This window comes from Drosophila albomicans, chromosome 2L, assembly GCF_009650485.2.
Source record: "Drosophila albomicans strain 15112-1751.03 chromosome 2L, ASM965048v2, whole genome shotgun sequence".
Classification (NCBI taxonomy): domain Eukaryota; kingdom Metazoa; phylum Arthropoda; class Insecta; order Diptera; family Drosophilidae; genus Drosophila; species Drosophila albomicans.
In genome coordinates this window covers 19,920,660-19,946,587 of record NC_047628.2, presented here as the reverse complement: position 1 = coordinate 19,946,587, position 25,928 = coordinate 19,920,660, and the positions used below count along the sequence as shown (strand labels likewise).

At 39.3% G+C, this 25,928-nt stretch overlaps 1 protein-coding gene and 1 long non-coding RNA gene across 5 annotated transcripts; one reads left to right on the top strand and one right to left on the bottom strand.

Moving 5' to 3' along the window:
* Positions 1–640: 640 nt before the first annotated feature.
* On the bottom strand, positions 641–25,928 carry LOC117563813 (serine/threonine-protein phosphatase 6 regulatory ankyrin repeat subunit B). Of its 4 annotated transcripts, none has more exons than XM_052002493.1 (17): positions 25,542–25,928; positions 23,556–23,657; positions 17,781–17,882; positions 14,822–14,938; positions 13,331–13,423; positions 12,198–12,411; positions 11,838–12,133; positions 11,480–11,782; positions 9,486–10,913; positions 8,455–8,991; positions 8,186–8,392; positions 7,426–8,119; positions 6,868–6,954; positions 4,806–5,017; positions 2,653–2,781; positions 2,103–2,211; positions 641–1,746 (listed from the first exon to the last, which is right to left on the bottom strand). In XM_052002493.1, the coding sequence occupies exons 1-17, from the start codon at positions 25,926–25,928 to the stop codon at positions 1,478–1,480; spliced, it is 5,286 nt and encodes a 1,761-aa protein (XP_051858453.1). In that variant the 3' UTR covers positions 641–1,477. The 4 variants fall into 4 exon arrangements, with proteins under 4 accessions (XP_051858453.1, XP_051858452.1, XP_034098234.1 ...); XM_052002492.1 differs by lacking the exon at positions 4,806–5,017 and adding an exon at positions 4,045–4,268; XM_034242343.2 differs by lacking the exons at positions 4,806–5,017; positions 6,868–6,954 and adding an exon at positions 4,045–4,268 and having other exon boundaries at positions 2,094–2,211.
* On the top strand, positions 8,985–18,962 carry LOC127565168 (uncharacterized). Its single transcript, XR_007954550.1, has 3 exons — positions 8,985–9,125; positions 16,336–16,384; positions 18,922–18,962. It is a non-coding gene; the product is annotated as an uncharacterized LOC127565168 (long non-coding RNA).

Genomic DNA, 25,928 nt, shown 5'->3' with positions numbered 1-25,928 from the left:
GGAAATCAGCAAAGTTCACTCTAAGATAATATTTAATTATGTTACAACAAGCTCATATTACGTATCCGGCTACAAGTCGTTTGTCATCAGCTCAATTTACTACAGCTAGGATTACATCAACTGACTTGAGTGGTTGGGAAAATATGAAATATAATTATTTAAATTGCAACATGAAAGATAGAGACAACGATAACAAATGGATTTTCTCCATTTACACATTTCTTAAATCGCATAATTTACTACATTTTATTCAACAAATGATGTTTAATTTTCAATCTTGCTTTTTTGCCCATACAAAATTCACTTACCTACGTTTCGTACGCGTACCCATAGATGGCGCTGCACAAAGCGCCATCTGACGGCAGCAATGTTAACTAAGCAATCAATAGCTAAGACAATAACCACAATGGGCAGGACAGCCACACATATGATTGCCGCTGACTCGTGCGAAAGAGACAACACTCTTATACGCAATGTAGTGCACTGTAAAAAATTCGACTGCTGTTCCTTAATCCAATTTATATTGTAATATTTTTTTTTCAGTAAAGAATCAAGTCTGTTTGTTTTTTCAAATATGACTATTTATTTACACACAATACATATAACAAATTCAAGCCATACATTTGTTTAAGAAAAAAAAAAGCTTAGGAAATCAAAAATTTTCACACTGAGAATTTTAAAACTAAACAAATTGTTTCCACATCGATTTTAAAAAAATGAATAAATTCTTCATACACACCAAAAGCTTATTTGAATAAATTTGTTAAAGTGAAAGCTAATATTAAAAACTTACTAACTACCAAGTACGAGTACAAATAATGCTAACATCATCATCAACATCATATTATATATTATGAAAAATCGCTTAATAATAAAATATTAAAATGCTAGGCGAGCTCTTGTCAAAAGATTAGGCAAATTTTTGGATGACTTTGCAGTGTGTCCAACAAGGACTTTAAAAAACGTTCTTATTTCAAATAATTCATTAAGTATTTATGGAAAACTCGTTGTGTTGTTGTTGTCTTTTTGTTGTTTTTGGATCGAACTTCATATCAAAAATTGTTTGTTGATTAACTAAATACAAATATTTTGTCATAAAATGTAAATCATAAAGCTTAGGCTTAATTAATTATTAAAAACAATTTCAATATTCTAGCTAAATTAGTTAAGATTAAAGTGAAACTTAGTTTAGATTCCCAAGAGTGCGGCTTAGAGTTACAGTTACTTAGAAGTAGTAGAGCTTAAGTACAGAAGAGGCAAGACAGTCGAGATGGGAGAGTTAGATGGTTTTTTTTTTTGTTTTTTGTTTTTGGAGGAAGAGTTTTGAGAGGGGAGAAGTTGAGATAGAGTAGAAGAGTAGAGGAAGTGGTAGCAGAGAGGGATGATCTTGAAGCATTTCTTTTAGACCTGCAAATCGAAACACGTTTAGTAAAAAGTACAAGCGAATATGCAAAAAAGCGAATTCTTAAAACAATCTCTAATTATCGAAAAGTTGTTCTAAATTGCCCTTCATGGCCGCTCTTCCCACCTGTGCCGGAGCCTGTGCTCCACCGCTGCCCTCCTGCGAGCCACTCTCCGCATCCGAATCCTTAAGAGAGCCACCCTCCTCGTCTCCAACCAGAGCGCGATATTTCTTGGCAATTGCCTCCCAATCGGCGACATTCTCGATGCGATTCTGATTTGCCGCCGAGAAGCTGGCCTGTGAGCCTAAAGGCGATAGATGCACCTGCGATAGGGCCACCGAGTCTGAGAGATTGAAAGTAAATAAGCGTTAGTAAAGCATAGGAACAGTGCAGTGGGGAGTGAAGAGAAAGGCCATGAAAGTTGGAAGTTGAGAAAGAAATTTTGAGCTAGAGCGCGCCAATAAGTTGAGAGAGAAATAGAGAGAGATACAGTAGAGTAGTAGTAGTAAAGTTGAGATATAATAGTTGAGATAGCATAGCTTGTAGATAGTTGACATATTTACGATCGCTTGTAGCACCAAAAACTCTTGCACTCTTGACCAATCTTCCTTGGTAACGTATTTGTGCACTTGGTCGAAGGGGGATTCGAGTAAGGGGGGAGGAACTTACGCGTAGCGATGCGATACATACATTGCTCACCTTTCTTGATCTTCGATAGCCATTTGGCGCCGGCTTTGGTGCGTGGACTGGCCTGACGTATTCCCATCATCTGTACCAGACTTGGACGCTTCTTTTTCTTCATGCGTGCCTGTGGCGTGTGTAAGTTATTCAAGGCGTTTCATTAGAGACAGGACACACATTGACAATCAACACAGTACAGTACATATATTTAAGACAGACAAGAGACACAATACGGAATACGAGCGATTAAACATTGAAAGCATCAACAACAACAACAATAGCTACAACAAAAATATTTACGAAAATACAGTGTTACACAGTGCGTATACTTGTTTTGAGTGCATTGGTGCTAAATCAAAGGCAACACACTTAAAGCATTCATTGGACAAGACGTTGTAAATCAAAATAGTGTTCATTTCATTTTTGCTTTTGTAATTTTCTTTTTCATTTGCGGTTGTTGCCAAATTGCTTTAAATGGTTTGCAGAAAAGGTCAGCAACTACTAGAGTTCTGATTCCATAATTACTAATAGAGCTAGGAGGTTTCATTTCAATGATTTGCGGGGTTACCTTGACCTTCTCGACGATCCACATAAACCAGGTGGTAACTAAATTAAGCGGCGATGGCGCTGTTGTGGTGCGATGCATATTGCGTATAAGCTTGGATAAGCCAAATTTCCATTCGATGTCGGATTGCGCCTAGTATTTCATAGGTTTTGCATAGCATTGCAATTGATTATTATTTTTTGTAAGTTGATGATGATATGGATGAGACATGACATAGGATAGAACGAGAATAACAATTACACAAATGAGTTTCATGAGTTTCTTTTTGTTGTTGTTTGGTTTTTCGTTATTTCATTAAGCAGTTTACAATTTACAATTTAATTTTAATTTTAACTTAAGCACGCTGCAACAAAGAATAAAGGAAATACACAAATGTACGCGTTTGTTTTGCATAGGAATTTCTAATCCATTATCGATAAAATTCGCTGGAGAAATTGCTAGACAAAACCATTCGCATTTATTGGTATACTTCAGAGATACGATAGATAGTAAGAGTAAGAGACTTAAACATAGACACAGAAACATGCAGCAGTAATTTGTAAAGCATGCATTTGCCAACACTGGGCAATTGGCTAGCAGTTTTTTGATTAAATATTGCTCAACACTGGGCACAAAAGCTACGCACTTTTCGCTATAAAGTATATATAATATATATTGTATATTGTATGATCATCTAAAGCTAGAGCACACACTAATTGTATCTAACAATCTAGAAGCAAGTGATTCAATCTGCAAGATACACTTTGGGACGAAAGTGTATCTCACAGATGCAGCTACAATTTTGATTATTTTTGTAATGTTTTGTATTTTGTTTGTAGTTTTTTGTTTTTTGTTTTCTTGAAAAAACCTGGAAGCTGCAAGTCTGGGCAGTTGATGGATCTACATAATATGCCATTCAGTATACACTTTGGCTAAAACGATAATATTATGTTAGGGGTGTAAGTGTGAGTGTGATCTTGAGGACTGATATCTGTAGAGAACGTTTTGTGTGTATCAACAAATCAAATTTCAATTCTAATTCACCTATATGGTTTCGGTTGTTAATTTCATCAAATTTTCACATTGCTTCTGATGTTTTTGTTCTTTGAATTTCTTTGAACTTGTCTACTCAATATTATAGTTTTTTTGATGTTGTATATATAGTTTTATCTTTACTTCTCAACTGCTATCATATTTCTACAAACTTATAGACTAAATATTATGGTTGTTTATCTGGAAAAAGACTTGAGGGTTAATTGTTAAAAGTATCATTATAAATAAGACATAACTTAGTTAACATTTAATAGATAGATATTTATAAAAATGATGATAAAGTTAAAGATACTTGGTTTCGAGCATTCAAAAAGAGTTGAATAAAATGGATTTTTGGATTAGAAGCGCCATTAGTAATACTACCTGAATTCTTTGATAGGTGTCTGACATCATAGCAATTAGCAGGTTAATGAGTACAACCACCGAGACCAACATGTAAATGCCAAACACAATTTTGAACAGATACTCAACCCAATAAGGCTGAGAGACTTCATTTTTGATTCGGTCAACTTGAGTTTGCTCCGTCGTCGTCTGGCCAAACACGGCGAAGAAGAGTAACTCGAACGAGTTTATTGGATGCATGCGCACTGTGTCGTTTTTTCCCCGTTTTCGTATTTGTTTTTTTAGCCGGTTATTTTTGTTGTTGTATTTTCCGTGGCACCCAATAGACCGAATATCGTACATATATATATAGAAAACACGAGTCCAGATATCAACCCCCACAACACAAATGATTAAATACGAGCACAGCACACACACACACACACACACACGCACATACGCAGAGACAGCAGATAGGGAAAATAAAAAGATAACGTACGCCCATTTGACATGCGGTTGGCCAAATCGCCCAATCATTGGTTTGATTTGACGAAATCGACCAACCGTAAAATAAAACCAAAAACGTGGGCCAATTGCGTTTCAATTTTGTCAAAACGGTCAACGGGGTTGTTATCAAAAGCGATTTCAGTTTCAAATTAAGTTCAACACAAAAATTTACATATATAGTATAGTATTATAGTATGATATTAATATATATATAGAGAGAGGGAGAGAGAGAGAAAGAAAGAGAGAGAGAGAGGGGGGAGGAGAGTGTGTAATTAGTGATGATTGTCAATACAAACCTGAATGCGTTGATAAGTATCCGACATCATGGCAATTAGCAGGTTAATGAGCACAACCACAGACACTAACAAATAGATGCCAAAGACAAATTTGAACAGGACCTCGGTCCACTCGGGACGCAGATGTCGCATGGGATTGATGTCCACGGTGGTCGTTTGTCCGAAAACGGCGAAGAACAGACGTTCGAAAGCCAGAAATGGTGTCATGGGTCCTAACATGACGACGATTCGTTTATCGATTCGTCATCACAATTGATTCGATTATTCGATAGTTATACGAGATCAAATATCATAACAAACACGCACATCAAGACTAACTTTTTTTGTTTGGTGAGGGAATTTATTAATTTGCTTGCTTGGAATATATATATTGAATATTTTTGCAATTGAATATTGTTAAGTTTTAGTTATGGCACAGGCGTGTGTGCAAAATGGGGGGCAGGGTGTACGATACGTCAAAAGCAATAGCGAACAGCAACAGCAACGAGAGCAACACTTTAAGGCAATTTTTGATCACATGTTAATATAAATGTGGAGTCATCGGCCAAAACACACATATTGAATTATCGATTCGATCTTTTAATGGCGAGTTTCTCATCAAATGATTCGTTTCGCCGTTTTGTGCAGCATTTTTGAAGATTGGTGGGAAAGGTGGGTGGAAGGGCAGCAAGCGTCGGCACAAGCTTAAAGCTTCAGGCGAACATGACTTACTGACTGATCGAGTATACACATATACTGATTGGATATACATTTGATATAATTTGATATATTTGGAGTGATAATTTTTAGAATTTGCTTGCGACTTGCAGAACATCAACATGCATTGAATTGAATTGAATTTGATTTGTTTAGTTTACATTTTCTTTTTTATCTTAGCGCATGACAAATAAAAAGTGTGAAAAATTTAAAAATTATAGAAATTATAAAATCTAAAGAAGAACTTATTCAATTGAGATAATCAGAAAAAATCACTAATTTCTTATTCCTTTCCTAATAAATAATTCCTTCAAAAATAAAGATTCCATTTAACAATTATCGAATCTCCATTCAATTAAAACATAGACTTCACGTTATGTTCTTTCTTTTTTATAATAACTAATATTATTAATTTTATAAAATTTTAAATGCAAATTTTTTAATTTTATTTTTTAACACTCATTTGCCTGGAAAATTTGGTCTATGATCCTTCTTATTTTTAATAATTAATGTTATTATTTTCTTATACAATTAAAAAAGGTTAATTTTTATATTTCCTGGCCTATTATTTGATAACATTCATTTGTTTAAAAAATGTTTACAATATAAAAATCAAAGAAATTTAAGTAAATAAAATTCCTAATCTATTTTTAATCATGGGAGTGTATAGAAACAATGTGTTTAAAATGAAATAATCTCAAGTTAATAGTCTTCTTTTTACAAACACTGCAGTTTTGATTAGAAAAATAATTTAATATTAAAGAAACGATTTCATGCAAAAAGTGTTTAAAATAAATAATAATATAATTAATATTTTGTAAACAAAATAATATTGAGTAATGTAGCATATGATACCTAGATTGATTAACATTGATCCACAACATCAAGAATGCACAAAACATAGAACGTATCCACTGGCCAAGACCAAGATAAAACATGCCTCGAAACGAAAGGAACTTAAGGAAGAACAAGGCTAACGTTAGGTATTGTTGTTGTTAGTACGAATTGTTGTAGTTGTAGTTGTTGTTGTTGTAGTTGTAGTTGTACGAGTAGTAGTAACAGTTGTTTGTAGAGTTAGTTGTTAATTGTAGTTGTTCGAGTATGTGTAGAATTTGTTGTTGCATTTGCTTTTTCCATAGAACTGGAAAATAAGATAATGACAATAAAAAAACTTGTTACACACAACATTGAAGGCAAGGAACAGTTCGGTCGGTTCGACCTGCAGATTATATCGGTATATATACACATATATTGAGATATTGGTATATATGTATGTAAGTAGAGTGAGGAAGAGCCCATGCAAAAAGGCTGAACGAAGGAAGGAAGCGTTGCGTTACGTTGCATTACGTTACGTTACAAGACTTACGATCATCTTTATGTTTGCGGCGAAATTCGCTAGAGCGACTATCAATATAACTCTCCACGGGCGGGGGACGTGGGGTGGGCATATCATCTGAAGCAACAGTTTATTGGCGGGGAGGGGCGGGGAAAGGGGAGAATTGTAATATTAGTACTGCAAATCTGATTTAATTAACTGGGGGGTTTTAGCTTGGGAATACAGGTTGGATCAATAGCACATGACGACATCAAAGAGAGAGGGTTTTGAGGTTGGGTTCAGTATTTTGTTTTTGGTTATTTATTTTGTTGTTGTACAGCATGCAATTGTTGTTGTATTGTGGTTGTGGTTGTAGTTTCTTTTTTTTTTTGTTATTTGATAGGTGGAACATTGAGCACATTGAGTAGTAGTTTCATTCAAGGCAGAATACAGATACTTATCAAGACACATTAAAAACGAGGATGTTGCGAAAACATTCCAAAAACCAACGAAAAAAACGTAATTCAAATCAAAATCGAAAACAAATTCAACTCAAAAGTTTGATAAATTAAATTGTACCATATAAGCAAAGCAAACGTTCGGACTTACCGTCACTAAAGTAGCCTTTATTTCGATTCTTCTTCTCAAAGCCGCGTATTTCTTCGGGCGTTAGGTTGTTAAACGATTGATTCAACGCCACAATGTGCATGGAGAAGCCAAACACGAAGATGGCGAGCACGGCCAGAAACCGTGCCAGATCCTTCAGCAGATCACCAATGATGATGGCCCAGGGACCAAACAGATGATGGAACGACAAAAAGTCCAGGATCTGCACACAGGCCAAGAGAAAGGCCAAGGCGAAGCATTGATTGCGACAATAGACGAGTGTGGGATAATATTCCTTGGAGACGAATAGAAAGGCGACGACATGAACGCCGACACCGGCCATGCCCAGCAGGAGGACGAGCACCTTGATAGATCCCAGACCCGATTTGTCGGATGGATTCGTCAACTCGAACAAAAGTAGACCGCTCAACCAAATGAGCAGACCTATTTCGTACCAGTAGGGGACCAGGCTGAGACGCAGCACCGGATAGATGGGCGTAATGCCGACGATGCTCAGATGGGTCATGAGGTAAATGTGCGAGGTGAGGTAGGACATGAACTTGATGATGGGCACCTTGTTGAACTTGTGGCCCATCGGGAATGTGAAGCCAATCCATACAGGCGGACAAACGATAAACGCAACCAGCAGCAACATGATCTTCCACGATGCCCACGTCAGTGAGCCGTGCCACAGTTCCTAAAGAGGAAGTACAAAGCGATTAGTTCAGCACATAAAAGATGGCAAAAGTATTAATTAACTGACTTGCAAGTATCGTTGAACTACTGTATGTGCAATGACTTCCTTCTGCTCGTTCTCGATCAGCACATCGAGAAATTCCACATTTCGCTTATCGGTCGCCTGCAGAATCTTTCCCGCCGAATCGGAGCCAGCTGCCAGAGCCAAGAGCTCTGTGGCCATTGCCTCACACTGTTTGCCAGCTGCCACCAAATCCTTGGCGCGTTCCTTCTCCTGCAGAAGTAAAAAGTGATAACCGAGGAAGTGAGCAAGCTCATTCTAATTATAAAACGCACCTTTGTCGAGAGGGTTATGTAAATGTTGGACAATTTGGCAGCTGTATCCACTGGCGCTGGGGAGACCAGCACAAACTCCTGTATCGGCTTGTTATTGTGATTCTTGGAGACGACCATCAGATTGTAAACGAAACGTTTGTCCTCCATCAAACCGTACGTATCGTGTTCCTTGTTCATCAGATACCGCAGCACCTCGTTGTGACCCTCGGAGGCGGCAAACCAAATGGCCGCACAGCCATAATTCGTCTCGGATTTCGGTGAGGCGCCCGCCTCGCACAGCAGCTTAACCACATCCAAGTGGCCGGCTTTGGCAGCACAATGCAGTGGCGTCCAACCGTTGCGATCGGTTGCATTTATCTCAGCGCCCTGGCCGAGCAGTATCTCCACCATCTGGAAATGGCCGTGCATCGCTGCGATATGCAGTCCGGTGCGACCATTGCGATCCGTGGATTGCAGGAGTTCCGCCGACCGACTCAGAAGCAAACCAACCACTGACATGTGTCCACCGAAGCAAGCCAAATGGAGCGGATTGTAACCCTGACGAAGAGAAGAGTTATTAGAAATGGACCAAGTAAAGTCGAGAAAAGGAGAAGTTGAATGGGAGGGAAATAAGGGATTATTTTATGAATACCAAGGAAATTTATGTCTAAAATCGGAGAGAATTAAGGAATGTGAGTATTATTGCCAAATAATCATTTCTTATCGGAAGGTGAAGTTCCCTTTACTTAAAATTATATGGATTTATTACTTAAACTAAAAATTGAGTAAACAAGTTTGATGAAGGAATTCCAAAATTGTAATACTAGATGAATAATTTCATTTGAAAAATATTTAATCAAAACAAGGAAAACAGTCAGCCAATTTAGATTGGATTGTAGTTCAAGATAAATGATAGAAAAGATGAAAATAAGTTAACGAAATTCAGATACGTTTAAGGTGATTCTGAAGTGTTTAGGATAAGATATTTATATATATATTTAGGATTTCAATTGTAGTATCAATAAGATGTAGTCAAAGAGATCATAGCTTACGTTCTCCACGGTAGCTGCATCGACTTGCACACCCGCCGAATTGAGGAGCAAGCGCACCACATTCTCGTTGCCGGAGAAGGCGGCCAAATGCAGCGGCGTCATGCCCGACTCAGTGCCCAGCTCACCGAACAGACTCTGCCCCGTGGGCGTCTCTGACTTGACCGTTGCCGGCACGCTCGTAAGCAGCTCTCGCACAGTGTCCGCCTGTCCGTAGTAAGCGGCAACGTGAAGCGGGGTTAATCCCAGTTTCTTGCTGTTGATGCGCAGCGAGTTCGTGCTCTTGAGCACATCCAACACCTGACCATGTCCATTCTGGGCAGCCAAATGGACGGCGGTGAAGCCCGCCTTGTTCTCCTCGGTGCAGGAGGCGCCGGCGCGTACAAGAGCCTTGACAACATCGGCATGTCCGCCCTCGGCTGCCAGTTGTAGGGGCGTGGCATCGGTCAGTTTATTTCTAGCCGATATCACGCCGGATCGATCGAACTTCATGAGCTCCTCGATCACCTTGACGGATCCCTGCATGGCAGCAATATGGGCACAAGTGTTGCCATCCTTGCTGGTCGCATTCACCAGCGATGGATGCTGCTGCAGAAACAATTTGGCCACTTCAGAGTAGTTGTTCTGGGCAGCGACATGGATGGGCTTCTGGCCCAAATCATCCGTCGCATCAATATTGGCGCCCAGCTCCAGCAGCAGCTGGCATACTTCCATCTGCCCGCTGGCCGCCGCCAAATGCAGCGGCGTCTGTTTGCGCAGCGTCAGGATATCGATCACTGCATTGTGATCCTTGATGAGAAACTTCACCAGATGCGTGAATCCGTTCATGGCCGCCAAATGAAGTGCGGTGCGTCCCACACGGGACTTGGAATTGATGAACGCTTTATTCGTTAGCAGCGCATCACAGACATGTAAATAACCGCGTTCCGCAGCCAAATGCAATGCGGATCTGCCCTCGGTATCGAAGACATCGACCCTGGCATGATTCGCTAACAGGTTGTTGACCAGCTCCATGTGACCGCGATGGCAGGCAATCAACAGCGGTGTCCAGCCCACCGATGATTGACGATTCATTGCCTTCTGTATGTCCGTGGGATTCATGTGCGATATCATCTCCATCAGCACATCGTTATTGCCGGCGACGGCGCAATAGTGAAACGCCGTCTCCAATGCGTTCTTCGTCTGCAGCGTCACATCGGCGCCATTCTCAAGCAGCATGCGCACGATTTGCTTATCGGATTCGGGTATTTTCACCTCCTCCTTGGTAATTTGGCAAGTATAATGCAGCGCCGTGGCGCCATCGTCGTTCACAGAGTTGATGTACGTGGTGGCCTTCTCCTGGCCGTGCTTCTCCTTCACCGTCTCGATGAGATGACGCACAATCTCCGGGTGGCAAGATCTGCACGCCATGTGCAGCGGCGTCTCACCAGTCTGCAAGAGAAATTTAACAGATTATTATTGTTAATTCAGGGATAAACCATTAAATTATATAAAGGATATGTGTATGCCACATGGTAGTAGCAGATAAGGCTGATGAAAAACCAGCATAGATGTCCGCCTTTCTGTCTGTCCTGCTTAAGCATCTACATCTCATGTACTACAAGTGCTATAGCTCTCGAATTTGTCGACAATGCTCTTCTAGATAATATGCAGTTGATACTGGTACTACAAATTGACAAAGTTTATTTTTTTTGCCTCAAATGCCCAATGAGAAATACTTTCTTAATAATGGCAATAATTAAACTTGAAAGTTGTCAGGAACTAAACTGAATTCAAATTTTGTATATTTGATATAATAAGATTTTGAATGGGTTTCAAAAACTTCAATTCGATTAGATAATGATGCCCCTTAAACTTAGCTAGAATATCTTATGAATGTTGACGGCTTAGGATTCGAAATCCTTCAATAAATACCTACAACTGTTTGAATAGTTGCTTTAAGGATACTTTCTGCAAAATTTAACTACCGATCATATAAACCGATCAGCTACACTCACATTCGATTTGTACAGCGGATCGCCGCCATCCTCGAGCAGTTGCATCATCGTCGCCAGGTTGCCGTGACGTGCTGCCACATGAACTGGCGTGAGGCAGTCATCGGTAGTAAGATTCGGACTTGCACCCGACTTAAGCAGCATGAGGGCGCAACGATCGCCATCCTTGACACGGGCAGCAATGTGCAGCGGCGTCTCCCGTAACTTGCCACCGCGCACATGAACATCGGCGCCAAATCCAAGCAGCGTTTCGACCACAGCTGGCTTCGCTGACTCCACAGCAATATGCAGAGCCGTAAAGTTGTCCTAAAAAGAATGAAACAGTTTAATATATGCCAATTTGATTAAATGGTCTGCTTACGTTTGTAGTCACATCCACTTTCTCGCCCTTTTGCAGCAGCGTGTTTATGATGCCAGTGTGACCGTATGCGGCGGCAGTGTGTATGCTGCGAGCGCCATCCTTGTTGGGCATATGGAGATAAACGCCCTTCTTGAAGAGCATCGTGGCGCACTCAGCATGGCCATTGAGTGATGCAATGTGCATCAGTGTGCTGCCATCCTTGGTGCGCTCGAAGATGCTCGCCTTGAATTTGTCCGCCAGTATCTCAATAACATGGGCATGTCCATTCTCCGCAGCCAAATGCATGGGAGTGCGATCTAGGAAGTTGAGATTAGTTTAGTTCCTAAAGTGCTTAATTGGTTGGGTTGACTAGTAACTTACCTTGATTGTCCGCTATGGAGGCCGAGGCGCGCACACCATAAAAATACTTAAGCAGCGCCTCATCGCCCTCGGCGGCAGCAATGTGCAACGGCGTCTGCCCTTCGCCGTTCTGGGTGTCCACATTGGTGCCGTAGTCGACGAGTATGCGCACCATGTCCACATCTCGCCGTCTGGCGGCCAAATGCAAGGCCGTGTCTCCATTGGCCGTCGTTGCCTGGCCACGAACATCGGGAATTAGAACAAGGTGTGGAGCATAAGTTTCACATTGCATTTTCGTATATGTCAGATTGTGCTGGTCAATGTGCGCTAGTTTTGTAAGTAAGTTTTATAGCAAGGTTAAGTCTTGACACTACTCCTTTTTTCAGTCCCCGTTCCCGCTCTCCTTAGCAATTCAATTTGTGGCTGCGTTTTCGCAAACACATTTGACCCACTTTATAAAGCCGGCTCAGTTTTGGAGGAGCTGATTGCGTGCCAAGCGCTGTTGGCCAAAGTCAACTCACTCGAACTTTAACTTTAACTGTAACTGTAACTTTAACCCCTTTCGGTTAATTTGATCAACACGCACTCTGCTCTTGACTCTATCGCTGTTCTTTCATTTCCCATCCCGCTTGCAAAAACTTTTGCGAAAGTCACAGCGCATTTGCATTGTTGCACTTTTCACGCCGTCGTTGACGCTGTTGCCGCATTTCGCTTGTTAAGTTGGCTGCGTATCAACAAGAGGTGACATTTGCATACGCTGTACTTCTGATAAATATTTCTTGATTTATTGCAATTTGCATTTTGATTTGTGGCCTTTGAATAATGCCTGACACATTTGATTGACAGTCGCAATCAATCTATGCAAAATGCGAGATTGTATTTTTGTAAAATGAAGTATAGCTTAAGATAAGTTTAGTAAGAAAGTGAGTTAGAGAGAAAAAACTAGAGTAACACATCAGTTTGAATGATGTTTTGGTATTTTGCGTAAGATTTGTTTTGATTTTAGGGGTTTGGTCTTTACCTCTTCCACAATGTTCTCGCCATCACCGCTCTCTCTAAGAGTCACCCTCATATCTGATTGAATACTGTTCATATGTGAGTTGTGAGTTTTTAAATATAGTAATAGAATGAACTTAATTGTGTTAGAGACTTACCTTTAGTTGGTCCGCCGTTTGTGCAGCCAGCAGCTCTCTGCACATCGACTGATTGCCCGACTCGACAGACAGCAGCAATGGGATTTTGCCACGCTACAAGTGAGAGATAGAGATAGAGCGATAATGTTAATTGCCTTTAGTTAGCATAATTACTCACACACACACACTCACTCACTCACACTCCCACACATAAACATAAATAACCAATTAGCCAATTCATGCCTCAAGTGTTAACGGGCTGCATGTTTGCTATTTTTAGCCAAGTTCGCAACTTTTTCGCGCGAACTTTGAACTGCCAAAGGCGCATGAAAAGCGCCCCCTGCTCCACCTCCACCTCTTCCTCCTTTTCTCCTCTTCCTCTCTCTACTTTGACTTTGCCATTGTCTGCATTGTGCTGTGCTGTCTTTGCTCAGCTGGCAAAGTAAATCAAGTTGTAGAGCAACTTGTGACCCCCTTTTTTCGGAGCTGGATTATTATGTGTTTGTTGTTGGCAACGAGTTGAGCGCCCTCTGGCAGCGAGTAGACGGAGTGCTTCTAGAGTGCGTGCCATTGTCATCGTTGTTGTTGTTGTATCGAAATCGAAATGGATATGGAAATAGGAAATGGGGAAACGGGCAAATCGGCAGTTGAAATGCCAATAGAAGATGATAGCTAAATACTTTATTCGGCTAATTTTGTCTGACAGTGCCATTAGCTGTACCTCTGTGTGTGTGTGTATATGTGGGTGATTGACGGTGTGTGTGTGTGCTTGCGAGTTGCCATCTAATTGATTTAAATCAAGTTTGCCGTTTACCGAATATCGCCAAGTCTTTTTGTCTAGACAATCAATCGACTCCCCCCAATGGAGATAGCATTTCTATCCCCTCCCCACCCTTCGAATCACACTCAGTACTCAGAGGAGGAAGAAATTTATGCACTCGCCGCGGTTCGCGTGCGTTGCGGAAATATCAGAGCACACAGAGAAAGCAGCTAAAGCAGAGTGGATGGTAAGGGGCAGCGGGGAGCACGTGATGCGACAAATAGTTCCGCATTTTGTCTGATTCTTTTTGGGGGCTTCAATGCAAGTTAATCAGACAACAGCTCTGACATTATTTTCGGGGCTCTTTCGTTTTCCGACTTTCCTCACTTTCCCCACTTTTTCCACTTTTGCGACTTGGCAAGTTGTATTTTTATATATTTTCGAATGCATTTTGCTTCTTTTTCGGGCTTTTGCATATCGATTTTTCACAATTGTTGTTTAGTCGCTTCCTTATTTGCTTTGCTTCTGCTGCTGCTGCTTTTGTTGTGTGTTTTTTATTAAACTTTTGTTTACCTTGGCACCGCCTGGCACCAGCGTTGAGTGTACTTCAGCATAATGTCGACTGCCAGCGACTTATAACTTGGCCATTTACCAGCACTCGCACATAGAGCAACACTTGTGGCTGCTCCTTCAACACACATGCATTCACTCAAGTATTTAAATCGTTATTCATATGTGGAAGTTGTACTTACGCCGTCTGCCTTTAAGCGTATATCCTTGCCAGCAGCCGCTAGGAGAGCTCGCAGGATATTTGTTGCAGTGCCCGTTTGACGACTGGACACCAAATGAACCGCAGTTTGTGAACGCGACTGCAAAGAAGCCAAAGAGAGAGACATGAATTTCATTAAAATATTAAAAGAGAGCGAGCAGATTCATTAATGTAATCAGCAACAAAAGAGAGAGTGAGAGCTATGAATGTAATTAAAAAACACAAAAAAAGAGTGAGTTATGAATTTAATTATTTTAACAGAAAGAGAGAAAGATATGCCTTATTTTTTAATATTAAGTAAGAAGAGTCGGGCTTGTGAATTTAATTGTTTTGAGCATGTAACTTTTTCGAGGTGGAGTCACAATAATTATGATGATCACTGTGTGGCTGGCACGCACTTGCCGCTTTTAATGCGATTTTTATGAGCGTGTGTGAGTGTCACTCAATGTGTGTGTGTGTTGGTGTGTTTGTGTGTGCTTAGTTGACACCCAAAAACTATTCACTTCAAAATCCAAATTGCAACTGAATAGAAGAACGCTTGGTTTTTTCGCTTATAAGCACATTTCGTGTCATTTTTATACTGCGCCTTTTGTTTCATTCCAGCTCACAGATTGACAGCAACAGTGCTTCCTGCCTGCGCTCTCTGGCACCTGACAGGCCTACACAGCCAGTGGTGAAGGGGTGTGAGAGTGTAGGTGTTGGTGTTGTGCCTAGGTGTTGTTGTTGCTGTTGTTGTTGTGGGGAGTTCGCCACGCACACAAGGCACAGAGGCAGCCCACTTCAAACTTGGCTGTTGCTAAAACAAAAGTTAACATCTGCCTTTGCATGTGTTGGGATTTAAGTGTATATGTATATGTGTATAGGTGTGTGTGTGGGTGTCTCTCTCTCTCTCAATGTAGGTGTGTGTTTAGTGCTTCTGTCGTGCTTGCACTCATTGGCCATCTCTCTTTCTAAGCACTCTGCTGCTGATAAACATCAGTAATTTCGGCTATGAGGCGCTTGCCACGCCCCGTCATTCACATTGCGGCAAAAAAAATTAAAATGCCAAAAAAAATATGTGACACGCAGTGAGGTAAACGAGTCTCAAATACCCTGTAAAAAGCACAAACTTAAAAGGAGTGAGTTTGGTCAATGTAATTAAATGTTTCTGCAGAAAGTGCATTCATTAATTAACGAAATTACAGAAAGTAGATGAGCTCAGAATGACTTCATTTTAAAGTCGAAATGTGGTTTGAAATATGTGACTCTGCTATTTTTCCAAGCAAGTAATTATTACTATTTTATCTCATTAAATTCTGAGGTCACTGCTTTCATATGATCTCATTTTCTGTCTTATTTGCCTGACACTAATTCATTCCTATGATCTCATTGTTTTCCCAATCTGCTTTATCCTCATTTTGATGTCGACTAACTCTTCAATTTTAACTTCTCAGATATTTCTTTTTTACTTTATTTTCGTAACTCAAATAATGACATGACTTTATCATTTATTTCCAGCTGCATCTGTAACCCATTTCCAATTCTATCTATCTTCGGCTCCATCATTGTAAGTAATATGCTCTTCACACATTTCTCATACACTTGGTATTAAAATTAGAGGGTGCCTGGTAACCGCAGTTTGTTTACCTTAGAGCGACAGCCACAGCCCCTAGAGGCAAAGTTGCTGTTTGCTTTGCATTGCTTTCCTTATGTGTTTCATTTAGATTTTTTTTTTTTAATTAGAGCCCTTGAGGGACCGATATTAGCTGAGCTTCAGTCTTAACCTTGTCGCTACTAATTGGTCCCTTAGCCTCTAACGTGCCAAAGTCACATGCAACATGCGGCACATCTTTAGCGCTGACCTTTGCACACAAAAATGCGTCTAATGGACTTTAAAGTGCCTTTAAAATGCCCCGCCATTAGTTCAAGTGACGGCACTCCAAGGCCTAGGCATTGATTTTAAAATTGCACACTTGAAAATCTTGAAGTTTTACAAGGAAAGTTAAGGAATTTAATAAGATTTTGTGTGTTTCGCGGATTCAATATTTAATGAAGAATTATATTGTCTGCTTACAATATAAAGCTCTTCTTAAGTGTTCGCACCTAATGCAGAATGAAAAGTCAAAGTCAAATTATGAAATCTAAATAATTTATATTGCTTCTTCTTATTGCCATTTAAAATATGTTCTACCTATTTTTAAATTTAACAAGTAAGAAAGCTACAGTCGAATGGGCTCGATTGTGAGATGTCCGTTACCCATTTTAAATAAAAGCAAAACAGTGCGGTACTTTCCTTTTAATATACCAAATATACTCATATTTAGTATTTTTTAAAGTTCTAAGCAAAGCCCTATTGCAATCTGCGTAATTTGCCATACAAAAGTTTTTCTTTCATATCTTCTACAATTTGTATCCGATCACAACCAAATTCTCATCATCATCTCAGCTGTTGGTGCTAATCTTGATTAGTAGAAGTCGGAGATGCTTCCTTCTGCCTGTTATATACCTTTTTGTCGGCACAAAGTTATAATAACCTTCTAAAGCACGTGTACCGAGTGTAAAAATACACTATTTTTTTGTTCAACTGTTTAAATAAATCTTTACAACTCTTCATCCCTCACAAAGATTCCAATTATTACTAATTTAAATCATAGTGTGACTATTATACTTTTCTGAAAGTTTCTTTGGTTAATTACTATAAGAAAGTGCAAGTGTTTGAAGTATCTTTAAAGCCAGCTATAGATTATATCTTCTAAATTGCCTTAGTAATAATTAATTGTATTTACAGTTTTCTTTCAATGTTCAATATCTTTCGAGTCACTTTGGAATTTCTTGAATACTTTCTTTAAAGTAAAAACTTCAGTAGTAATTAACAGACTTTAACGTTTGTCGTGCCGCAGAATAATAAGCCGTAATGTCAACTTAAAGAAGAGGAGCTTAATGTACACTTGAATTATACTTACGCCGCCGGTGGAGAAGGGATCAACGCCGCGTTTTGTTAGCAACAATTTGACGACATCCTCACGCGAATACATTGCCGCAATATGCAGCACGTTGTAATTATCCTGCAATGGAAAGAGTGGAGAAGTGAAAAGGAGATTTTTAGCGGGTGGGCAGGAACTTAAATCAATTTGGGTAAATCATTAAAACGCTGGAAAAACCAGCACAGGTCAGTCTAGCCACCCAGAAATGTATGTTCAATGGGTCAAAGTCATCGCGCAATACTTCAGCAAACTTTCCCAACTTCCCCCCTTTAGCTCCTCTTGACGCCTGCACTTGGCATTTGTCCAGGTCAAAAAGAGAGCAAGAGGTGCGGCTGATTACGCTGACGCTTGCTTGGTTCACGCCACATGAAATCTTTGCATGCGGACGACGGACTTTCGCTTTTCTGGTCATTTCTTAATGGTCGTTAGTTACAGTCCGTGGCGAAAGTCATGCCACACATGCAAGAAGTGCATCAGCCGTCTTCTAGCCTCACTCAACCCTGTTCCCAGATAACGACGTACCCCAAATTTTTGATTACCATTTTGGCGACAAGTGACTCACTTGGCTCAACTCCCCACATATGTGTTTTTTATGTGTATTCTAAATCGGGGGCATTGGAGCACTGCGCTCTGTCGACTCCCATTTATCGCCTTATGTACTCGTAATAAGCCATAACGCAATAAATATGTTACACATACGCCGCATGGGCCGAACTTCCACGGCGGATTTACTTAATTTATAACTTGCCCCGTGGTCATTTTATTTTCTTAGCTTCATTTTTTTTGGCTTATTCTTTTTCTCTTTTTTGTTGACTCCCCTTGAAACGGAAGTGAGTCGGACTTTTTATGTGCCTCATTGTGAATATATGTGTGGGCATTAATGCATTGTCATGGGCTTCGTTACACAATCTCTCTGACGTTCATTCGTATTATATAATATGGCCAAATTATGTAAATATATTTGAAGCAGCCATTTTGAAGAGTTGCCTATCAATTATGTGAGGTGCGTCACTATAGCTAAAGTTCCTAACTTCTATTATGTAAGGCATTTAAAGAAAGTTCAAGTTTTGTAATAATATAAATGTTTCTTTTCTTTTCTTTTCATTTCTTTTCTTTTCAGTGTTTAATTTCAAGACGATTTAAATACATCGCAAACTGCAAACATCAAAGTAAGTACCAATTCACTTATTATTTTAGATGATATTCAGAAACAGATTTCTCAAAGATGAAACGTGTTTTATCAGGGCCTAACCTTAATTCTATTTAGAAAAAGTAAATAAAATTAAAAAAAAAATCGACCATAAAAGCAATAGCGTAAGGAGTTTAATTCAAATAAGTTTGAACACGCTTATTGTCAATATTTATAGATAGACTTGCAGCTTAATATACTCAAGCCTCAGATTTAAGGGTCCAATATAACTTAAATTATATTTAGCAAAAGCAATTTTATTTTAAAACAACTCTATGAATCAAAAAACCATTTGCTTAAAGAGCCTAATCTAAATCATATAGAACAAGCTTATTGTCAATACTTAAAAATAGATTTACCCCTGTTTTTAAAGAACTCCAGTATTAGTTTAAAAGGCTTAATATAGTTTAGGGTGTCTTGAATGTCTCAAATACAATTTCATCATCTTCAATTCGTTGCCAGCATTTCAGTTGCATACTTTCAGGGGCATCAAGAGCTGTTTAAACTGCTATAAAAGTCTGTCAAGTAAAGATCAGATCTAGTTATCATTAACTAAACTACTCAATCTATTCACTGCCTTCATATGCTCTAGAGTATACGTAATTCTTGGCGTGTTTTGTCGGTTTTTGTTTCGGTTGCCAACTTGCTGTGTCGAGTTTTCTTTTTTTGCTATTTTTGGGCTGCAGGTTGCGCTGATTTGCATAGAACGCAACGCAGGGCGTCTGAATTGGCAAAATAAAACAAAAAAAAAGGAGCTTAACTTAAGACGTGGCTTGACTTCGCTTTGGCTTTGACATGTGTCCAGGTGAAAGACGTTGCCACGCTTTTTGGCCAGGTCAGGTTGTTGCGGTTCGAAGTGCTCGTAAAACAAAGCAAAGTAAGGCAAACAACACACAGTAGCTGCCAAAAGTCGACGTACACTAAACTAAATGCTAGACAGATAATATTTCACGCGCCTGTTTTGCATACTTTTGAGCTACACAAGTGTGTGTGTGTGTGTGCTATAGTGTGTGTGTGTGTGTATGTTGTTGTGTGGTTTGGCGCAACGAAAGCAAAAACCGGAAACAAAACAAAAACGGAAGCGCAAATTTTCCAGCACATTTTTGCGCCTGCAAGCCAAACAGGGCAAAGCGGGGGTGCGGCAAGATAAAGAGGGGGAAAGAGAGCAAAGCAAGGAGTGTGTGATAGGCCAAGTCGACCCAGTTACAGTTTGCTTACTGTGTGGAGCGCAACAAAGTATGCTACGATTTCTGAAACTGAAGATGAAGTCATTTGACCCACACACACACACGCAGACTGACACACACACTCTCGATCACACACACGCAACAGACACTTGCAAAAGTGACGCTACAAATTGTAAAATTTATTAAAAAGCTGATGTCAGCACTTGGCGATTAATTAAATAAATGAATTTGTCGCAAAAGTTAAGAGGAGAGTTCGAGTCTCGCCTCTTGCTACTTGCCACTTGCCTCTTGCCACATGTTGTGCGTGAGAGAGAATGTGGCAAGCAACACGCACCGCTTGACAAATTGAGTCTGAGTTTTTGTTGGCCAAGTTAATGGCTAATGTAAGAATTTCACGCTGTCATCGTGTGCCATGAACGCCAAGTACAGAGTGCTTCAAGTCTGTTTTAATTAAAATTGCATATTAATGACGCCATTTTCGGGCCCATAAGAATGTGCCACTTCTCCGCCTCCCTTTTGGTGGCCATTTGTCTTGAGCGAAAAAGGTCAGCGCCAAAAAGCCGTCAAGAGGCGTTGTATTTGAAAGTCAGCTGCTTGATTAATTGGCTTTTAAGTTGCAACAAATGAAGTTGGTGACGCCTCCCGAGATACTTTCAACTGACATGTGTTGGCCATGCCCCTTCCTCAATGTTAATTACACACACACACTCGTTACATCATTACATCATTTCATTGTATCGTGCTAATTGCGAATAATTTCAAGATAAGCTCATCTAGCTAATGATATAATGCAAAACTCAATTCATCACGTTTCTCACGTTTTTCTTTTTCCTTTCCTTTTAAGTTTTTTTAATTTAATTAGTTTAAAAATACAACGCTAATTAAAAGGGCAATTATAGCATACAATTACAATGTAATATTTTAGACCAAGCCCTCAGTGACAAATTTGATGAAATCATAAAAAACATGACGCAGCTTTATAATATTTGCATTATTCGCAGGAATACAACAAATTCAAATAACGTGCTTGCCATTTAGTTGGTCATAAATAAGAGAAACTAAGATGTAATCTGTATTGAGTTGAGGTACAAACAAATGTCACACTCGCCTATTTTTTATTGCTCTGCTGGAAATGAGCAAAAATATGAATGAATGAATGAGTGCATAAAAATAGACAGATCGATAGATTTAATTCTTGTGTAATAACCAATGCAAATGTCAAAGATTCGCATTTATTTTGAAGGTTCTTTCTCTCATTATGCGACTGACCTTATGGCATTTTTGTGCATTTGACAAAAGTAATTAGTTGTATGGTAATTAAGATATCATACTTAAGGCTTAATCTGGCAGGAGTATTCAAAGATCTTTATTAAACTAACTGCACTTATTAAACTTCAAAATAAACTCCTATTCCAACCGATAACTTATAGGATATCCTAAGTCATTAAAATGCTAAATTACTGCATAATCAAAGGGCAAACAACATCCGAAACTAGTTGCGAGAGTCAAACATTATTTTGGACATAATTTAGCTTCTATTCACACTTGTTCTTTCAAATTAACCTTTCGCCTTTCACTGGGCAGCATTTTTTCAAGTTGTTTTTTTATGTGAGTCTGAAATAGAAATCACAATTTCTATGTTTGTTTTGGTAATTAAATTCGTTGACTTTCGCCAACTTTTTTTTGGTTAGTTTCTTTCTCTCTCTTTGGTTTCGCCAAACAATTATTTTGTAATCAGGTCAAGGATTTTTATCGCTTCAAGCTCAACACATGTTTATGTAGTTGTTGTCCGAAAATGAAATGAAATGCGGTTGATTCTTGTAAGTAATTGCGGCATGCGAACATAATGCTCAATGTCCAACTGCTAACCAAAAGAAAAGAAAAGTCAATTGCCAATTGCCAACAGGCCAAACTACCAACTTCCAACTGAGTGTTAGCTGACCATATGTTCCACTACAATTGCTCACTTTAGCAATTTCAATTGAGATTAAGTGAAGGACAATCAGAATTGTCGAATCTTGGTAATTCTCAAGGAATGGTTTAGAAGTCGAACTAAGCTATCATATTTGACCTTGTGGCATTTGAAGTCCTTGACGAATAAAGGAAATATTTAACGTGTAAATTTGAACATTAATCTTCAAAATAAACTTGTTTTCCAACTGATCAGTTATAAAATATTCTAATCCATAAAAATGCTAAATTACGGAACAATCAGAGGGCAAAGAATTTCCAAAACTAATTTCGAAGCTTTAAATAATTTTTATAAATACTATTTAAATAGTATCGAATTTTAAAATAAAACAGAAAAGATAGTCTTGTAAATAGAATAGCTCAAGAGCTTATTATTTCTGATTAAAATTGAGTTATCCCTCTTTTTCATTTGTTAATTTCTTTTGGTCAACGCCTTTGTTAGTTATTTATTTGTTAATTACAATTTTTAGCGCTAAAATCTACAGCTTATAAGCAAAGACGAAACTCCCAAACATTAAGATTTTCTCGTTTATTTTTAAAGTCAAGTTTCGCTTTGATTGAAGTATTTATAATTAGAGTCTGACTGACGCACATGGCAATATTGAATTCACTGTCGATGAGGATAAAAAATAAATGTATTTTATGGCGTCAGAGATTCCTTCAGCTGCCTCTCTTTGAGTTCATTTAACCTTGTGCTCTATAGTAAATCATTTCTCTTCTTTTTTTTCAATAATCCTTTTCGGCACCTCAACACTCAAAAGCATTGGCCGTTAGTCCGCCCTCGCTTTACAACACTAGATTAGCCTCAATATCTTATCATTATAACAGCCTTGTCTTCACTACCCTCTAAAAATAACTTTGCAATTTACGTTGGCGCCTCAAAGTAGGCAGCAAAAATAGCGTAAGAAAATCAAAGAATATGTGTGATATGGCCAAACCAAATAACACCTCCCCCTTCGTCCCTTTCCCATCGCCGTTGTGGAGTTTACCAGTACGGAAATTCCTTTTGCGGCTTTGCGTGTCGCCGCAAATCGTAACAATTGCCCTGCACCTGGCCAAATGTTGGCCAAGCTCTGTTCAGTTGACCCACAGCGGCCCTTAAATGGCTTCTTGGTTTCTGTTGGCCGTTGGAAAGTCCCGTGTGTGCGGAAAGTGCGTGGACCGCACCGCATACAGCCCTTTCCCCTTCACCTTCTCCGCCGCCATGCAATGACGCCCCCGCGCAAGATTTAATTATGCGGTTTTTATCGATTTGACACAATTCCAGCGGCTTCTTTTGTTCCTGCCGGTTCTCAGCCCCCAAAACTCAGCTGAGAGCTGCTTTGCATTCATACCGAGTTGGTAATTTAAGACGAGTTCAACTGCTTAAAGCACTTGATACTCGATACCCAGACATTCTATACTCACATTATTTCGTGCTCCAACATCGGCACCCAACTCTATCATGCGATCCATTATCGCCGTCTTATTGTCCTTCGTCGCATACATCAGCGGCGTCATGCCAGTGTTCTACAAAAGAAATGTTCAAATATAATATAAATTTTAATAAGATGGAGATTGTTATTTAGAAGAGTATTACAATAAGAATGTGCAAATTAATATAAAAAATTATGCATACATTTTACTCTTATATTATTTTAACACAAAAATCATTTTAAAATTCTAGAACCTGTTTTCATTTTTCTAATAATAACTTACTTAAGACATTTTCTATTTAATTGATCATCCTTTCACTATCTTTTTAACTACGATCTCTACATTGAAAAATATAATACAACTAAACTTCTTTAACATTTTAAATATAATTCATTCAAGTTCCGTCTCTATTTAATGTTAAACATTTGCCCAATATTTGAATTTATTACCAAAAAACATATAAAGTTCTTGTAGGCTGTTGTTAGTTGGTCAAGTAACTTGGTCATCATCATTATTATATACAAACATATTTACAAGTATCCAAATCGCAGATTCAGTAGTTTTCCCGCACTTCAACGTTGATAAGCTTACATTTTCACCTCATTTCATTTGCTGTTTAGTTTTCCGTAATTTTCATAATTAAAACTAAATCAAGAACAAGAACCTATAAGCTGTCTGGCAGCTCAAATAAACAACAAATTTGGAGTTGAACTAAATCGGGGAATTGCACATTAGAATTTTGATAGACTAGAGAAATACTCTAGATTAATGGGAGTTAATGGGGATTCATTGAAAATGAATGAATAGTCCCGTAGTGTGTTACACATTTAAACCCGAAAGGATTTGTTCTGATAAACAAATTCTATTTATTCATTTGCAATAAATTCTTAGAAAAATACAAGTATTTTTTTATGCAATATTTATATTGATATGCAATATATTAAGTATAATTCAGGAAGTGCTCACTTCAAGTGAGTCATCTCACTTTTTTTTACAAATTTATAAGGTATCTAAGATCTAATAAGTGAATTCAGAAAATTTATTTAGCTCGTAATAAAGTCTTTGCATCATTTTTAATCAAAATCACACTCTTACTTCATTTATCTAATTTTTTCTTTCTTTCAATCTAGAAAAACCATATCCTATTTATTGCCATTTGTTAATATGATAATTTTAGCATATACTACCTCATTTGTGGTGGCATTGCAGCACAGGGTATCAATAGCCTGTCGACTGGCAGAGGTTCTATGTTAATGATGCCTTTCGCACAGCGAAATAATTTGCATGGCATTTCATAAGGCGAACCCTTTCCGTTACACTTTGTCTACGTTTCTTTTAGGCATTTTCCTTTGATTTCCTGCCTACTTTTTTCTCCCATTTCAATATATTTTCGTTTGTCCCCTACTTGCATTTTATTGTCAGTCGAAGGAGGAGAGGGGGAGTGAGAAGTCGAAGTAGAAATAGAGAAGAAGCATTCAAAGTATTCAAAGTGGGCAAAAAGAGTGAGAGAGAGAGATAGAGAGAAAGGGAGGGAGCTGCTTGCAACGTTAATTTTATGTCAACGACTTTGCGTTTGGATATTTTTTATGGTAAATTGAAATCGAAGCGCTTCAATTTCGATGCTTTATGAGTTTATTCGGGGTAGTCAGCGCAACTTGTGGCAGGACGCAGACAGAGTATGAACGGCGCGTTTTTTGTTGCCATTGCCTTGGCAGCCAAACATTTGGGCCGTGCTATCAAATAACACACACACCAGTAAACCAACACACACACACACACATACACTAGTCTCATCCTGTGTCGTTATTTTGGCTGGTAAACAACCAACAACTAAAATGCCGCCAGGCGACGTTGATAAGGGCGACGTCGCCTTACATTTATTTTCGCCTTTGGACTTGCCTCCAAAATTGATTTTACAAAAAATCCAGAGTCGTATGTACTCGACTCGCAAGTACTTTACTTTACCACGTTACTCACCATATCATGAACTCCGGCCAGTGGTATATGATTGCCATCCTCGCCAACATTCGCCACATATTTCTCGAGTTTCTTTAGCTCCGCTTCAATCGGCGTCCATTCGCTCTTCATGGCCAATCCCAGCACCTTGTTGGCTGTATCGCGTATGGAGGCGCCCGCACTTGGTGGCTTCGGGGCCGGAAAGCTATCGGTATCCTTTTTGTCGCCATTACTCGAGCTATCATCCTTGGGATCCGAGTCGGCTTTACTCGCGGGCGTCGCGCGTTCGCTGCCCGTGGCCGAATCATCGGGTGGCCCCGTCAATGAGGAAGGCGTTTTCCGGCCAACACCAGCGCCGCCAGCGCCTCCGCCACGCCCACCGCCGCGTCCACCTCTCGGCTGCGACAT

Excerpts from the sequence above, each read along its gene's own strand:
- LOC117563813 (XM_052002492.1), bottom strand. The coding sequence starts at position 25,928 with ATGTCGCAGCCGAGAGGTGGACGCGGCGGTGGGCGTGGCGGAGGCGCT. Across the intron at positions 12,412-13,330 it reads AAACGGCGGACCAACTAAAG|GCAACGACGGCCAATGGAGA; the intron begins GTAAGTCTCTAA and ends GTTCGTGGCCAG. Across the intron at positions 2,212-2,652 it reads GGATCGTCGAGAAGGTCAAG|GCACGCATGAAGAAAAAGAA; the intron begins GTAACCCCGCAA and ends CACACGCCACAG.